This window comes from Pyrus communis, chromosome 4 (genome assembly GCF_041283825.1).
Source record: "Pyrus communis isolate YQ-2024b chromosome 4, ASM4128382v1, whole genome shotgun sequence".
NCBI classification, from domain to species: Eukaryota; Viridiplantae; Streptophyta; class Magnoliopsida; order Rosales; family Rosaceae; genus Pyrus; species Pyrus communis.
Window position 1 is genome coordinate 10,689,134 of NC_142568.1, and position 17,392 is coordinate 10,706,525.

The following is a 17,392-nucleotide window of genomic DNA, read 5'->3' on the forward strand; positions in this document are numbered from 1 at the left end:
GTTTTGGACCTTAAGGCCCAATGGGCTTCGAACGTCAAGTCCATTGACTTAAGTTGTATGACAACTTAATGAATAATGATTCACAAAGGCCCAAATAGCCCAATGAATACCCTAAGGCCGGCCATTTAGAAAAAGAGTGGGTTTTGGACTTATTTACAAGTTTGCCACTCAAATGAATTAAGGTATAAGTGTGACTTAATAGCCAAAATTCATTAAGGGTTTTTTTGGGGAAATTGGAGAAACACAAACTCTCCTTTCTCTCTAGAAATGGCCGGCCACCCTTGAGGAAAACATCTAGCAATCTTACTTCCTCAAGGTCACTCATTTCTTCTCCAATCTTACCTTGGTGTGGAGACTTAGAGGTTCTCAATTTTGGGAACTTGGAGAAACCTTTTCATCCATCCAAATCCATGGATCTAAGATGCAAGGAATGAAGGCCCTCTCTTTGGGTGATTAGCCTTTGCTTATGCAAAGAGGAATCTACAAAGGTATTGATTTCTCAACTCACTTTGTTTTGAGTTGAGTCTTGGTTCACCTATCTACTAGGCTTTGAAGTTCATGGGTTAAGTTTTGTTTTTGAGTGCATATAAACATGATTCCGCCTTTAAATTGTTAATTGCATGTTGTTGATGTTGCTCAAATGAACTTGTTTTTCACAAATCTTCCTTCAAGTGGTATCAAGAGCCTAGGTCTAGTAGTTGGTGAATCCTTTTGGGTTTTGTAGTTCATAGTTTGTGATTTGAATGTTGTAATTGTTACAAGCTTTATTCTTGCTTTTTTGAATGTAAATTTTGTTAGAAAATTTGCCATCTCAAATGTTGTAGATGTAGTTCATATGAGCATGAATTTTGGAGCTAAAATTTGGTGCCATGTTTTTTGGGAAATTCGGCCAAATCCAAAGGGTGGATTTTTGGGTTCTTGTTTGACTTGTTAAATGTGTTTTAAAGTGACTTTTGGAACCCCTATGTACCCTAGTATGGTTGTATGTTATTTCCCTTAAGTTTGAGTGGTTTTGGTATGTTTTTGGGTGAAGAATGTTCATGGAGCTCTTATGGGTTTTCATGGATGTTCTTCATTGTTCTTGATATGTTGTTGCCAAGAACAAAAGGTTTGGTGTTTTGATTCAAAGTTTTGATTTATTTCATAAAGTTTTTGTTTTGAAATATTTCTTATGTTTAAATATCTTAGATATTTGTTTTGAAAAATTAAAGAAATTTTAGTGGGTAGGTTTGTAATGATTTATTCCATTTCACACACCCCACTTACAAAACTTTGAAATTTTTTTATATACTTTGCTTCAATGGCCGGCCACCCTACTCAATTAGGGTCCTTGTGGGGCTTTTATGCAATTACATAAAGTTTTGATACTTTTGTGTATTTGTAGTTTGACCCAAAAGTTTACGTTTTTACGTAAAGGTCCAAAATCACTAAAAGGACAAATTGTTTTGCTCCTTTAATGAAGTTTTAGCTTTTGTGGAAATTTTTGGGTTCTAGTTGTAATTACATGAAGTAGTGGACTTTTGTGTTTTTACAAAGTGACCCCAAAAGTTTAAGTTTTGCAAAATGGCCCAAAAGTTGAGGTCATAGCATTTTGGCCCAAATTAGGTAGAGAACAAAATTGTTTTCTCTTTAAATGAGAATTGGATTTTCATTTCATTTAGCTCCATTTAAATCAATTCTATGGATACAAAAACCAAATGAAAATGTTGCATTCATGTTTAATTAGTGAAAGCGTTAATTAATTAAAGAAAGGGTGATTATGAACCTTAGCCTACGATAATTGAGCTATGTGAAAGGCCGTTTCAAATTTGTTTGAACCATGGGAATGTGTAGATTAAATTTTGGTTGTAATTTGATATGATCAATTGTTGTAAAAGAGCATAAGCTCTTCTTTACTTTAAAGTAATTTGATTTGATCAATTGTTGTAAAAGAATATAAGCTCTTATTTACTTTGAAGTACTCATTTCTTGTTTTATTCGATATGCATGAAATTGGAGTAGTTGGGTCCAACGCCCAATAAGACAACACGCCTTAATGTGATTAAACGCGTAACTAAAATCAATCACCATCCCTAGACCGAGATTCAACACTAGGCTCGTGTTGAATCGAATCAAAGGTTCATAGTCATCCTAAGGCCCTAAGGCAACTATATAGTCCATCAATGAATGCAAATCTTATGTTAGTAGTACCATATAGTCTTGCTTTAAAAACCGTTTTAAAAGCATAGTGGGAGTATTATATACTACTAAATCAATCATATGGACCAATAGTTGTAATAGGACGAAAATGTTTTAATTGGATTAAAATGTATGTTTATATGTGATGAGACCTAAAAACCCTCAACCAAATGATTATTAAGTTGATAAGCGAGAGATGCTTTGAATATCTCTTCGTAGGCCTTCCACTGTGGTGGGCTCCAATCGTTTGTGACTCATGCACCGGCTTCACCCTATAATGGGGAAGTACAAAGTATGTGCTTACATCCAAGAGGAGTCCATAAACATATGATGAGGTGAGTGTAGACAACGAGTATGACCAACATGATATAATTCTGAGGTTGTGCTTGAACCTCTACATAAACTAAGCATGGTGGGAATAACTTAACTAAGTGCAATGGTGCCAACATGATATAATTCTGAGGCATTCATTCTCTAGAGGCCAAACTAGATGGGTAATTACAAGAGTTGTAAATGACTAAAGTGTTATTCTCTCATCATTATTTTTGCTAACCAACATGATATAATTCTGAGGTGGGCTTGGTAATGGTGAGTCTCCCATACCCCGCTAAGAGTTCAACAAAACTCTCGAATTCCGATGAGGGATATGGAATTTGCCAAAAATAGTGGGTGGTGCTATTTTGATTTAAAGACCCGGATCAAATAGCTTAAAATCAATCAATTTATATTCGTTATGTATTTGTTTACCAATATATTTGCAAACGCTATCCAAAAATTGACAAAGAAAAACCGAACGCTTAAGTTTCCGAACTTGGTACCACAATCCCATAGATTGTCTTGAATGGATTGTAAAAGTGCCTAAGTAGTCTCATCCTCACAATCTTCCTATTGATAATGTATCAATGGAAGAACATGTTAGATAAGTCTATCATGAAGAGGACAATGCAAACTCTAGTGCTTGTCTCTTTGTTACACGAACAAGGAACTTGAGAAGTAAGCACAAGGGCATGGACACTTTATGTGACATGATTCTTCACTTACAAATTGTTGTATGAAGAAATGAGAGTTGCCTTGAACAACTCTTGAAAGTTTGTAATTATGTTGAGAACATAATGGTTGGTTGACAAAAATAGTCCATCAACATGGACTTATGATGATTTTGAATCATTGAATGTTGAAGTGTCAAAACACTTAACGAGACGGAAACTAGGCAAGGACTTCACCTTTGTGTCCCTATCCTAATGGTTCACTAAGTTTATTGTAAACTATATAGTGAACAATAACCGCACGCTCTCCAAATCGTTTGATGTGTATAACACATTTGAAATAAGTTTCAAGAGAGATAGTGGGAGTTTAGGGACCATGACTATTGTAGTCAAAAGGGAAGTCAAATGAAGAAGGCAAAATAACTCCAAGGGAACAAACTTTCTTTATGAAAGGATGGACATTGGAAGGGGTATTTGCAAGAAATGTCTTGCAAGTGTCAAGAACACACATTTCGAAGGTGTTGTAAAATGTTCTTGAATAATTCAAAACAGTTGGTTCTTCTACTTGAATACATGATTCTATATTAGCAACTATGTTTTACAATTGTTGTAAAGGTGTGCTAATAAAAAGTAGAAGATTAATGAGAGAAGAGAAAGTACTTCACATTCGGAAAGTGAATAAAATATAGATCTCTGCGAAAGCGGATTGTAGTTACTTCCTCATATGAACTACCAAAGAAATTGGAAAATACTAAAGATTGTATTTACATTCCAATTTTAAGGAACTTAAATCCGTCACTATAGTAGAGATGGATAAATGTTTTGTTTGACAAAACATTGTTCTTTATTAATCAATAATTAGATTATTGTAATTTAATTGGTTGTCTCTATAGTAGGGATGATGTGGTAGTTTAACTGTTTAGAATACGATGATGCTTAAAACCCAAAAGGTTGCAAGGTAGTGACTAATCCCAACTGAGTTGTGATACCTCTAAAACATAAGTTACGAGTTGGTCATAGATGGATGCTTTGGATCGTTAGATCCGGATCCAATACCTTCTTGTTAAAATTGTATAGAGGCGAAATGTTCGAATCTTTATTCTTTTGGAAAGAAGAAAGAATCACAAAGTTGTTGAGGTTAATTCACTTAGATATTAGTGGCACTTGTCCACAACATAATACTACTCATGCTGTATGACATTCACCGAAGATCACTCTCGGTTGGACTAGAGTTTATTTTGAATAAACACAAGTCCGAATACTTTGCAAAAGGTTTCAAAGAATTCAAGAAATGTTAGTAGATGAGTAAGACGTCTAAAGTATTTACCTCCTTAGATTTGATCCAAGGAAAGATAACACTTTAGATGAGTTTCCTTGAAAGATATCAAGGAAAATAGCATCATAAGATAATGAATTTCTCCATTAGGAGAAGAACGAACTTGAATAAAATTTAGTTCGTTGGATGTTATCTATTACCCATATATAGGATATATATACTTCTAAAACAATATGATTGTCAATTAGAAGATCTTCCGAAATTTTCATAACTCCATAAGATGTAGTTGGAAAGAAAGGCAAATCTTAAACATGTTAAGATTTGGGGTTGTGTGCTAATAAGCAATATTTGTTTGATATGATCAACAAATATAACAACCTAGTTCCTACACCACAAGCTCCAAGGTAGTCGAGAAGGATTTATAAATCGTCTCAGTTGAATGGTTTGAACTTTATGACTATGTCATAGAGTTACACCTCTTAATTCGAAAGAAATAAGAATGAAAATCCTTATGACTACACTTAGTAGGAGCTATAAGCATCTTATGAGAAAAAGGATCAAATCGTTTGATTTCTCATAAAGATGTAAATGAATCTTTTGTTTACTAGGTTTACAAAAGATTAGTGGGAGTTAATCATATTCCTAAATTTGAATATATATACATGATATATATTAATTTTGAAAATGAAAGGAATTCTTCATCGTTAAAGTTATGACTTTAAACATTCTATAATGATAGAATGTATATGGGAGATATAGTCTATGGGATGGAAATCTATAATGATATATTTCAAGATATAATTGGATTATATCAATCCCTAAAATAGACAAGAGATGCTAGGAAGTTTCTCATATGATGATAAACTTCAATTAGAATGACAATTCTAGTGAGACTAGGAAGTTGTTCTTCTCAAAGGGAATGTACCCTTTGACTCCCAAAGAAATAATGCGTAAATAGAATCCTTTATGCATACGCAGAAAGGTGATTTATGTATTTCATATTGTATGAAAACATTGATATAAGTTGTACCTAGAACGGTACAAGATGATATCAATGCAAGCCCAGGATCAGAACCATGGCAACTGTCAAGTGAATCCTTAGGTATTTAAGAAATACTAAGGATGGATTCCTCAAGAATGAGGAAGAATTAGAGTAACGTAATGGAAGCGTAAATGTATTAGATTATGAATCTAATCCATCATAGAATATCTCTTCATTATGAATGAAGTGATAATGAGATATCTCTTTATTATGACTAAAGAGATATTTGGGTGGAAACGTTAAAAGTAATGACTTTAATGTGTTCCATCATGTATGCAAAATATATTGCCATATAGAAGCTTACAACATTGTTGTTTGGATGGGAAAGTTCATTTATGAACTCTCCATTCGGTTCCAACCAGAAAGTGTATGACATTAATGGGGCGATAGCTCAAGCCAGGGAATCAAGGTCTCATCAAGGTCCGAACTCAAATGAGAGACTGAACCACATGATTGAGAATCATGTATAATGGTGACGTCGTTATTCTCAAGGTTGCTTCTATGGATAACATATAGATATCCATTGTCTAGGCCTACTACTCAGCCATTTATGAAATGGCTACAGAAGAGGTATCATCACTGATGACTAAGCTGATTGGCTCTAGTGCAAGTGGGAGATTGTTGGAAATGTGCCCTAAAACCAATCATATGATGATACTTTATGGACATTTCACATGTTAAACTAATCTAGTTTAATGTAAAGGGCAAAGATTATTGTTTGAGCCGTCTCATATAAATGTTATATGCTTAAACGATAAGTCCAAGGAATATGTGATTGGAAGAATGCGATCTAAAGAAGTTAGATTCATGAGACCATTCTTTCGTTGACACATCCTAAACATTCCTGATCATAGGATTGTCAATTGGGCATTGACAGTCCGTTAAGATCAGTACGTGCTATGTCTTCTCTCAGGGAGAGTGACTAGTCTCGAGTCATTGGTGTGTGTGACATCAAGACAAGTACGTAGGTGCTCAATAGAGAATGAGTTCACTGAACACGATCAACGAAGAGTTCTCATATTCATGTCACATGAGAACTCATGGTTGGGATAATGCAAATTAGTCTTTTGACCTGAGGCATCACAGTTGTCTTGTGGTTAGGTCCTTAATCTTTGATTATGTCAAAGTCACTCCATCAGGAGGGTGTCGACGACATCGTTGGGGTTAAGCCACTTAGCCATGGAGGCAAGTGAATGCGCAACAAGGGATCTCTAACCTTCAAACTGTTTGAGGGAGAATACCCTATGATATGATTTAGAATCTCTGGCCAGAGTATGAATGAGATGTTGGAATGCGTTCCAGATCACATTCAAGGTAATCATATAAGCACAAGACTCACATTGGATAGTAGACATGAATAAACTATCAAACCAAACAATGTGGTCAAGAGTATTGTATTAGAGAAAGACCGTATTGCATTTGTAATCCTAAAACTGAATAGGTTCTCCACCTCTTCTGATTAGCTTGGGTAACCATGACATGCTGCTAGGCGTCAACCATGGTTTGGGGAAGCCCTAAAAGTGTATTATCACTAACGGGAGAATTGAAAGTAAGTTTCAATTCACAATCGATTTGAAAGAGTTTGAATCGCCCACTGCCTCGCTAAAAGGAACCTAATGGATCGTACACCGTGTAAGGTAGAGATTGAAGATTCAACGGAGATGAGTAAGAATAATTAAATGGTTTAATTATTTATGGCAAGGATTAATTAATATGATTATTAATCAAACGAATAAGTTCGTTGAAGACCTCGGGATAGTTTTGGACCTTAAGGCCCAATGGGCTTCGAACGTCAAGTCCATTGACTTAAGTTGTATGACAACTTAATGAATAATGATTCACAAAGGCCCAAATAGCCCAATGAATACCCTAAGGCCGGCCATTTAGAAAAAGAGTGGGTTTTGGACTTATTTACAAGTTTGCCACTCAAATGAATTAAGGTATAAGTGTGACTTAATAGCCAAAATTCATTAAGGGTTTTTTTGGGGAAATTGGAGAAACACAAACTCTCCTTTCTCTCTAGAAATGGCCGGCCACCCTTGAGGAAAACATCTAGCAATCTTACTTCCTCAAGGTCACTCATTTCTTCTCCAATCTTACCTTGGTGTGGAGACTTAGAGGTTCTCAATTTTGGGAACTTGGAGAAACCTTTTCATCCATCCAAATCCATGGATCTAAGATGCAAGGAATGAAGGCCCTCTCTTTGGGTGATTAGCCTTTGCTTATGCAAAGAGGAATCTACAAAGGTATTGATTTCTCAACTCACTTTGTTTTGAGTTGAGTCTTGGTTCACCTATTGAAGGAAAATTTGTGAAAAACAAGTTCATTTGAGCAACATCAACAACATGCAATTAACAATTAAAAGGCGGAATCATGTTTATATGCACTCAAAAACAAAACTTAACCCATGAACTTCAAAGCCTAGTAGATAGGTGAACCAAGACTCAACTCAAAACAAAGTGAGTTGAGAAATCAATACCTTTGTAGATTCCTCTTTGCATAAGCAAAGGCTAATCACCCAAAGAGAGGGCCTTTATTCCTTGCATCTTAGATCCATAGATTTGGATGGATGAAAAGGTTTCTCCAAGTTCCCAAAATTGAAAACCTCTAAGTCTCCACACCAAGGCATATTGTAGAAGAAATGAGTGACCTTGGAGGAGTTTGATTGCTAGATGATCCCTCCAAGGTGGCTGAAATTTTAGAGAGAAAGGAGAGCTTGTGTTCTCATCCTTTCCCCAAAAATTACCCCTTAATGAATTTTTGGCTATTAAGTCATACTTATTCCTTAATTCATTTGAGTGGCAAACTTGTAAATAAGTCCAAAACCACTCCTTCTTTCACATGGGATTTATTGGGCTATTTGGGCCTTTGTGAATCATTATTCATTAAGTTGTCACACAACTTAAGTCAATGGACTTGACGTTCGAAGCCCATTGGGCCTTAAGGTCCAAAACTATCCCGTGGTCTTTTAACGAACTTATTCGTTTGATTAATAATCATATTAATTAATCCTTGCCATAAATAATTAAACCATTTAATTATTCTTACTCATCTCCGTTGAATCTTCAATCTCTACCTTACACGGTGTACGATCCATTAGGTTCCTTTTAGCGAGGCAGTGGGCGATTCAAACTCTTTCAAATCGATTGTGAATTTGAAACTTACTTTCAATTCTCCCGTTAGTGATAATACACTTTTAGGGCTTCCACAAACCATGGTTGACGCCTAGCAGCATGTCATGGTTACCCAAGCTAATCAGAAGGGGTGGAGAACCTATTCAGTTTTAGGATTACAAATGCAATACGGTCTTTCTCTAATACAATACTCTTGACCACATTGTTTGGTTTGATAGTTTATTCATGTCTACTATCCAATGTGAATCTTGTGCTTATATGATTACCTTGAATGTGATTTGGAACGCATTCCAACATCTCATTCATACTCTGGCCAGAGATTCTAAATCATATCATAGAGTATTCTCCCTCAAACAGTTTGAAGGTTAGAGATCCCCTGTTGCGCATTCACTTGCCTCCATGGCTAAGTGGCTTAACCCCAACGATGCCGTGGACACCCTCCTGATGGAGTGACTTTGACATAATCAAAGATTAAGGACCTAACCACAAGACAACTGTGATGCCTCAGGTCAAAAGACTAATTTGCATTATCCCAACCATGAGTTCTCATGTGACATGAATATGAGAACTCTTCGTTGATCGTGTTCAATGAACTCATTCTCTATTCAGCACCTACGTACTTGTCTTGATGTCACACACACCAATGACTCGAGACTAGTCACTCTCCCTGAGAAAAGACATAGCACGTACTGATCTTAACGGACTGTCAATGCCCAATTGACAATCCTATGATCAGGAACGTTTAGGATGTGTCAACGAAAGAATGGTCTCATGAATCTAACTTCTTTAGATCGCATTCTTCCAATCACATATTCCTTGGACTTATCATTTAAGCATATAACATTTATATGAGACGGCTCAAACAATAATCTTTGCCCTTTACATTAAACTAGATTAGTTTAATATGTGAAATGTCCATAAAGTATCATCATATGATTGGTTTTAGGGCACATTTCCAACACCTATCTACTAGGCTTTGAAGTTCATGGGTTAAGTTTTGTTTTTGAGTGCATATAAACACGATTCCGCCTTTAAATTGTTAATTGCATGTTGTTGATGTTGCTCAAATGAACTTGTTTTTCACAAATCTTCCTTCAAGTGGTATCAAGAGCCTAGGTCTAGTAGTTGGTGAATCCTTTTGGGTTTTGTAGTTCATAGTTTGTGATTTGAATGTTGTAATTGTTACAAGCTTTATTCTTGCTTTTTTGAATGTAAATTTTGTTAGAAAATTTGCCATCTCAAATGTTGTAGATGTAGTTCATATGAGCATGAATTTTGGAGCTAAAATTTGGTGCCATGTTTTTTGGGAAATTCGGCCAAATCCAAAGGGTGGATTTTTGGGTTCTTGTTTGACTTGTTAAAAGTGTTTTAAAGTGACTTTTGGAACCCCTATGTACCCTAGTATGGTTGTATGTTATTTCCCTTAAGTTTGAGTGGTTTCGGTATGTTTTTGGGTGAAGAATGTTCATGGAGCTCTTATGGGTTTTCATGGATGTTCTTCATTGTTCTTGATATGTTGTTGCCAAGAACAAAAGGTTTGGTGTTTTGATTCAAAGTTTTGATTTATTTCATAAAGTTTTTGTTTTGAAATATTTCTTATGTTTAAATATCTTAGATATTTGTTTTAAAAAATTAAAGAAATTTTAGTGGGTAGGTGTGTAATGATTTATTCCATTTCACACACCCCACTTACAAAACTTTGAAATTTTTTTATATACTTTGCTTCAATGGCCGGCCACCCTACTCAATTAGGGTCCTTGTGGGGCTTTTATGCAATTACATAAAGTTTTGATACTTTTGTGTATTTGTAGTTTGACCCAAAAGTTTACATTTTTACGTAAAGGTCCAAAATCACTAAAAGGACAAATTGTTTTGCTCCTTTAATGAAGTTTTAGCTTTTGTGGAAATTTTTGGGTTCTAGTTGTAATTACATGAAGTAGTGGACTTTTGTGTTTTTACAAAGTGACCCCAAAAGTTTAAGTTTTGCAAAATGGCCCAAAAGTTGAGGTCATAGCATTTTGGCCCAAATTAGGTAGAGGACAAAATTGTTTTGTCTCTTTAAATGAGAATTGGATTTTCATTTCATTTAGCTCCATTTAAATCAATTCTATGGATACAAAAACCAAATGAAAATGTTGCATTCATGTTTAATTAGTTAAAGCGTTAATTAATTAAAGAAAGGGTGATTATGAACCTTAGCCTACGATATCGATATCGAACTCTTGGAGGAGGAGCATCCAACGAATTAGCCTTGGTTTGGCCTCTTTCTTGGTGAATCAGTACTTTAACGCTGCATGGTTAGAATAAACAATAACTTTAGTGCCAAGTAAATAAGAACGAAACTTATCTAAAGCAAACACAACAGCAATAAGTTCTTTTTCAGTGGTAAAGTAGTTTAATTGAGCATCATTCAAGGTCTGGGATGTATAATAGATGACATGTGGCTGCTTGTTCTTCTTTTGGCCAAAAACAACTCCTATTGCATAATCAGAGGCATCGTTTATGAGCTCAAAAGGAAGACTCCAATCTGGTGGACCTATGAGGGGGCCGAAGTTAGCATCTCTTTGAGGTGATTGAAAACCTTCTCACATGCTCCATCGAACACAAATGGCACATCCTTTTGGAGAAGTCAGCATAAGGGTGTGGAAACTTCGATAAGTCCTTGATAAAACGTCTATAGAATCCTACATGTCTAAGAAAACAACGAAATTCTCTCACCGAAGTAGGAGAGGGTAAGTAACGTACAAGATCTATTTTTTATTTATCAACCTCAATTCCCTTTTCTGAAATTATGTGACCCAAAACTATGCCTTGTTTTACCATGAAGTGACATTTTTCCCAATTTAAAACAAGGTTAGTTTCAATGCATCGTTTCAAGATTAAAGTGAGATTATGTAAACAATCATCAAACGAATCACCAAAAACACTAAAATCATCCATGAAAACTTCAATAATCTTCTCAACAAAATCTGAAAAGATACTTACCATGCATATTTGAAAGGTGGATGGTGCATTACATAAACCAAAGGGCATTCGACGATAAGCAAAAGTACCAAATGGACAAGTAAAAGTGGTATTTTCTTGATCATCTGGAGCTATAACAATCTGATTCTATCCCGAATAACCATCAAGAAAACAATAAAAAGAATGACCGGCTAACCTTTCAAGCATTTGATCAACGAACGGCAAAGGGAAGTCATATTTCCTTGTGGTGGCGTTGAGTTTCCTATAGTCAATGAAAACTCTCTAACCTGTTTGGATACGGGTGGGCACAAGCTCGTTCTTCATTTTTCATCACAGTGACTCTGGATTTCTTTGGAACAACTTGAAATGGTGAAACCCAACGACTATCCGAAATTGGATAAATCACTCCACAATCAAAAAGCTTGATAATCTCCTTCTTCACAACTTCCATCATTGGAGGGTTGAGTCGACGTTGAGCCTCTTTAGTTGGTTTAGCACCCTCCTCTAGATGTATGTGATGCATGCATATTGTAGGACTTATCCCCTTAATGTCGGCCAAGTTCCATCCAATGGCTGTTTTATACTCTTTCAACACCCGAACTAGTTTTTCCTCCTCCAATGTTGTGAGTGAGGAAGAGATTATGACCGGAAAAATCTCTTCATCTCCCAAGTAAACGTACTTCAAATGATTTGGTAATGGTTTAAGCTCGAGGAAGGGTGCCTGAATTACTGAGGGTAACAACTTATTAGTAGAAACAGGAATTGGAATTGGAGACTTACCAACATGTTATGGCAATGATTCAAGGGTGACCACCATCTCCACTTCTTCACAATTGGGCATGGCAAGGGAATTCTCTTCCTTGCCGTGTGTGTGCTTAATTTCTGTCCCTTGTTCTTTGAGTCTCATTCCTCTTGTAATGGTTGTTTCAAGGGCATCTTCATTTAGGTCTTCAAGATATTCCTGCGCCAATGAATCAATTATATCAATAGAAAAACAAGAATGATCATCAATAAGATACTTCATAGCTTCAGAAATGTTAAAATCAATAATCTCACCATCAAGTTCCATTGTTGACGTCCCCCTAAACACATCTATCTTGGTGCGGGTTGTTTTCATGAATGGTCTTCCAAGTAGGATTGGCAAAGGTGTGGAATGGGCCAAATCTTCCATGTCAAGCATATAAAAATCCGCTGGAAAGATTAAATGATTAACCTGCACAAAAACATCTTCCAAAACTCCTTTTGGATATGCATTAGAATGATCGGCTAATTGAATAATAACACCATCATTTTTCAACTCTCCTAAGTTCATAGATGAATAAATAGAGTATGGCATGACATTAATGGATGCAACTAGGTCTAACATGGCATGTTCAAACTAAGTATTGCCAATAACACAAGGGATTGTGAAACTACCTGGATCGTTGCATTTAAGAGGCAATTTCCTTTGTAAAACCACTGAAACATTCTCACTTACCCTTACCACTTCCTTGTTCGAAATCCTCTTCCTTGTTGTGCAAAGCTCTTTCAAGAATTTGGCATACTTTAGAACTTGTTTGATTGCATCAAGGAGCGGGATATTGACTTGCACCTTTCTAAATGTCTCAAGAACGTCTTTGTCACTCTCTTCTTTCTTTGATTGTATGAATCTGCGAGGGAAAGGCACATTTGGTGGAATAGGGTTAGAATTAAGTGAATTTGGACCTAACTTACCTGTGGTGGACGATGTGGGATCCCTAGGTAGCTGCGGTAAGGGTGGCTCTACCTTTGCCATGGCTTGGCCTTGTTGTTCTTCTTCTTGCAGCAGTTTTTCGTTTTCATTTTGGCTTGTTTTGGATGGTTGTGGGTCGATTCCAACTTCCTTGCCACTTCTTAACGTGATGGCCTTGGCGGTTTCAAATCTTCCTCTTGGATTCACAATGGTTGAACTAGGCAGTTTGCCTTGTTCTCTAAACTGCCCCATGAACTCCGTTACTTGCCCTATTTTCTTCTTCAATTCGTCCACCTTTTTAGCTTTATTTTGCACTCCCTGGGTCAAAGAGGTGAGTAATTGAATAACTTTATCATTATCCAAAGAGGTACCTGAATTTGCTTGGGCCGGAGGTGGTTGAGGTTGCATTGGTGCGAATGGCCTTTGAAAAATCCCAGAGGGTGGTTGTCAAAATCCTCCTTATTGTTGGATTTGTTGAGGCTCCCTCCACTTCATGTTTGGATGATCTTTCCATCCCGGATTGTAAGTGTTGGCGTATGGATCATGCCTTGGTTGATTTTGACCTTGAAAACCCACGACATTGGCACTTTCCCATCCCCCATTCTCTATCAATTGAAGACATTGATCATTGGAGTATCCTTGCATAGTGCACACACCACAAACACTTGCTCTTTGCACTTTAGATCTATCAACAACCTATGACACAAGAGCAGTGAGATTATCCAATTGAGATTGAATTTCAAAAATTACACTTACCTCATTCACTTGTGGTTGCTACCGTGGGGTGTCCCTTTTTCCAACTCCTTCATATTGTTGCGCATTCAATGCTCAATTTGCAATTAAAGTCTTGGCATCAATTGGTGTTTTGTCAACCAAAGCACCTCATGCCAAGGCATTTAACATTTGTCTCTCAATTGGAAGAAGTCCTTTGTAGAAATATTGAATTAGAAGCTCTTCTTTCATTTGATGTTGAGGGCATGATGCAACTAAAGTCTTGAAACGCTCATAATACGCTGGAAATGATTCTCCTTGGTTTTGCTGAATTCCATTAATCTTTTTCCTCAAAAAAATGACCCTTGAAGTTGGGAAACATTTCTCTAAGAATGCTCTCTTCATGCTTTCCCAATAGGTGACGGTTCCAGGTGCTAATTTGTACAACTAATCCTTAGCGTTTTCCAAAAGAGAGAATGGAAAAGCTTTCATCTTCAAAATGTTGCCATCCACGTTGTATGGGGGTCATGCTTGAATATACCACTTCGAATTCCTTCAAGTGCTTGTTTGGATCTTCCATGGACAGCCCATGGTATTTGGGAATATGATGCAGCAAGCTAGACTTCAATTCAAACTCATCGGTCTTGTCTTGAGCTGCCCTAGGATATTGAAAGCATAGGGGTATGACATTGTCCAATCCCAAGGCTGAAAGTTCCTTGATTGTTCGATTATCCACAGCCATGAATGATTATTCCTCTTCCTCTTCTTCTTTAAACTCAGATTCAGTGCTAGAACTTGGTGGATTAGGTTCTGGCTCTTTCCTCTTCCTTCTCAAAGTTCGTTCAAAATCGTCGTCAAAATCAAAGATATGCTCACAAATCGATTGAGAACTTCGAGTCATAAACTAGTACCTAAAAACAAGAAAACAAAACAAAACACAAATCAGAAAGTAAAACTAAAGACATGAAAACAAAGGAAGAGGGATTAGCAAAATTGCTAATCCCCAGCAACGGTGCCAAAAATTTGATGCGATATATAATAGCACACAAATTAAAGCCTCTTGTTGACAATTGTAGTATGGATAAGTAGTGATTGTTCTAAGTCGGGGATTAGGAGGGATTGCTAATCTACTCAAATTAGACTCAATTACACTAAACTAGACTCAAATACAGAAAACTAGACTCTAATAACTCAAAACAAACTAGAATGACTCAAAACAGCACACAACAAGCAAATTGACTCAAAATAGAAACCAAGAATGATTATGGACGAATTCTAACTTAACTTTGACTCAAAACACTAAAGGAAACAAATTAAAACAGGTTCTAACTAAGCAAAACACGAAATATTAAAGGGGGATTTGTTTTTTGACGAATTTAAAACTTAAACAAACAAATTGCAGAAATAATAGGAGCATATTTATGCGACTTAGTTAGCTTGTTTTCTTACAATTACATTGTTTGTTCATAGTTATTTTAGTATTTTAAGCTATTTTCGTGTGTTTGTAGGTCCAAATGGTTAAAGTGGCAAGAAAGTGCATTTTGGTGCATTTTGGAGCAGTTTTGGGCTTGGAATGATAAGCACATGCTTGGACCAAAGTGGATGGACGAAATTGAAGACCAAAGGAGGCTAGAAATCTGCTAAAGAGATGGAATAAATTAATTCAAGACTTGGAAGAAAAGGAATCAACCACAAAGAAGGAAACATGAGTCAAACTTCCTTATTTTGACTTACTCAATCCTAAATCTCTCCTACTTATGTTACATCTATTAAAGGGGTTCCTAATTGATAGGAGCATATTTATGCTACTTAGTTATGTTGTTTCCTTGCATTTAGATAGTTAATTACTACTTATTATAGCCTTTTAAGCTATTTTCGTATGTTTGTAGGTCCTAATGGCAAAAGGAGCAAGAAAGTGCATTTTGGAGCCATTTGGAGCAGTTTTGGGCACCAATTGGATAGCTTACGAGTGGAGCAAGGTGGATGGACGAAATTGTGATAGGAGCATATTTATGCGACTTAGTTAGCTTGTTTTCTTGCATTTACATAGCTAAATTCTACTTGTTAGAGTGTTTTAAGCTAGTTTCGTGTGTTTTTAGGTTCAATTGACAAAGTTGGCAAGAAAGTGCAATTTGGAGCATTTTAGAGCAGTTCTGGGCTTGGAATGGATTGCACATGCATGGAGCAAGGTGGATGGACGAATTTGAAGATCAAGAGAGGCTAGGAATGTGATTAAGATCTAGAAGAATTAAATTGAAGACTTTGAAGATAAGGAATCAGCTACAAAGAAGGAATATTATCCAAATTTCCTTATCTTATTCAAATCTTATCCAACCTTATCTTATCTTATCCTATCCTAATCTTTTCCTACCTTAATTCCAACTTCAAAGAGGACTCATTTTCACATTAAATCACCTAAATATCAGGTTCTAGAAGCCCTATTTTCGTGCATTAAGTTTATGCCACATGTAACCCTTCTAGAAGTTTACCACAAGGACCATTCCTTATCCTCCTTGGAATCTGATTGAAAGTATCCTTGTTCTTTGGTGATTTGGAGTCTTAATTCCTCTCCTTTTCAGCCCAATTTCATGCCTCCCCTTCACCTTATAAATACATGATGCCACAACACTCAAAAACCACCACCCTCTACTACAAATTCACACCACACCATCCACCACACCTCAAGAGCCTAAATTCACACAAATCCCCATTGTTGGTAGCAAGGAAGGAAGGAAGAGCCACCTGGAGTGTTTCTAGGTGTATTCTATCTTTGTTTTTAATGTTTAAGTTTAATTATCTTGGTTTTGCGAACATGTGGAACTAATTTTTTTTAGTTGGAGGTGAATTCAAAGCCATGATTATATGTTTTATATGAATTGATTCCATCCAGTTATTGTTTTTTAAGGCATGAATGTGATTTGCTTATCTAAGTTATTAAAACTTGTTTATGCATGTGGGTTGGGGGTCGACACTTAATTTGCATGCATGAATTTGATGCTAGAGTATAAGGGGGTTTCACATAATAGTTATTCACTTATATTCACAAGTAGTGGAGGTTGCTAGTCACAATCGTGTTAAGTAAATCCTTGGTATGAGTCTCATACGTTTCATAGTGATGAATGCCTTGTCAATGCTTATGATTTTCATAGAACTTAATGACTTTTGACATGTATCTCTATCATGTGTTTCATATAGGGAACTTGAGAAAGATAATTTGTTTTAGATGTGTATTCCATCTAATTCAATGAAATAAGGAAAATCTGATGGTTGGTTGTGCGATGCAACTAACTTGGGGTGTTGTCATTCATAGTCTAAAAGAAAAAGAACTGGAAATTGGTTTATATGCATATATCTTGTGTGGAGAAGGACCCTCTAACTAGCCTTTCACCC

The 17,392-nt window shown here is 36.2% G+C and overlaps 1 protein-coding gene across 1 annotated transcript; it reads right to left on the minus strand.

Annotated features, from left to right (window-relative positions):
* Positions 1 to 12,367: 12,367 nt before the first annotated feature.
* On the minus strand, positions 12,368 to 13,699 carry LOC148697420 (uncharacterized). Its single transcript, XM_088691921.1, has 2 exons — positions 13,058 to 13,699; positions 12,368 to 12,793 (listed from the first exon to the last, which is right to left on the minus strand). Exons 1-2 carry the CDS (start codon positions 13,697 to 13,699, stop codon positions 12,368 to 12,370), a joined length of 1,068 nt encoding a protein of 355 aa, XP_088548047.1.
* Between the last annotated feature and the right edge of the window lie 3,693 nt (positions 13,700 to 17,392).

Excerpts from the sequence above, each read along its gene's own strand:
- LOC148697420 (XM_088691921.1), bottom strand. The coding sequence starts at position 13,699 with ATGCAACCTCAACCACCTCCGGCCCAAGCAAATTCAGGTACCTCTTTG. Across the intron at positions 12,794-13,057 it reads CGAACAAGGAAGTGGTAAGG|GTTAATCATTTAATCTTTCC; the intron begins GTAAGTGAGAAT and ends GTTTTTGTGCAG.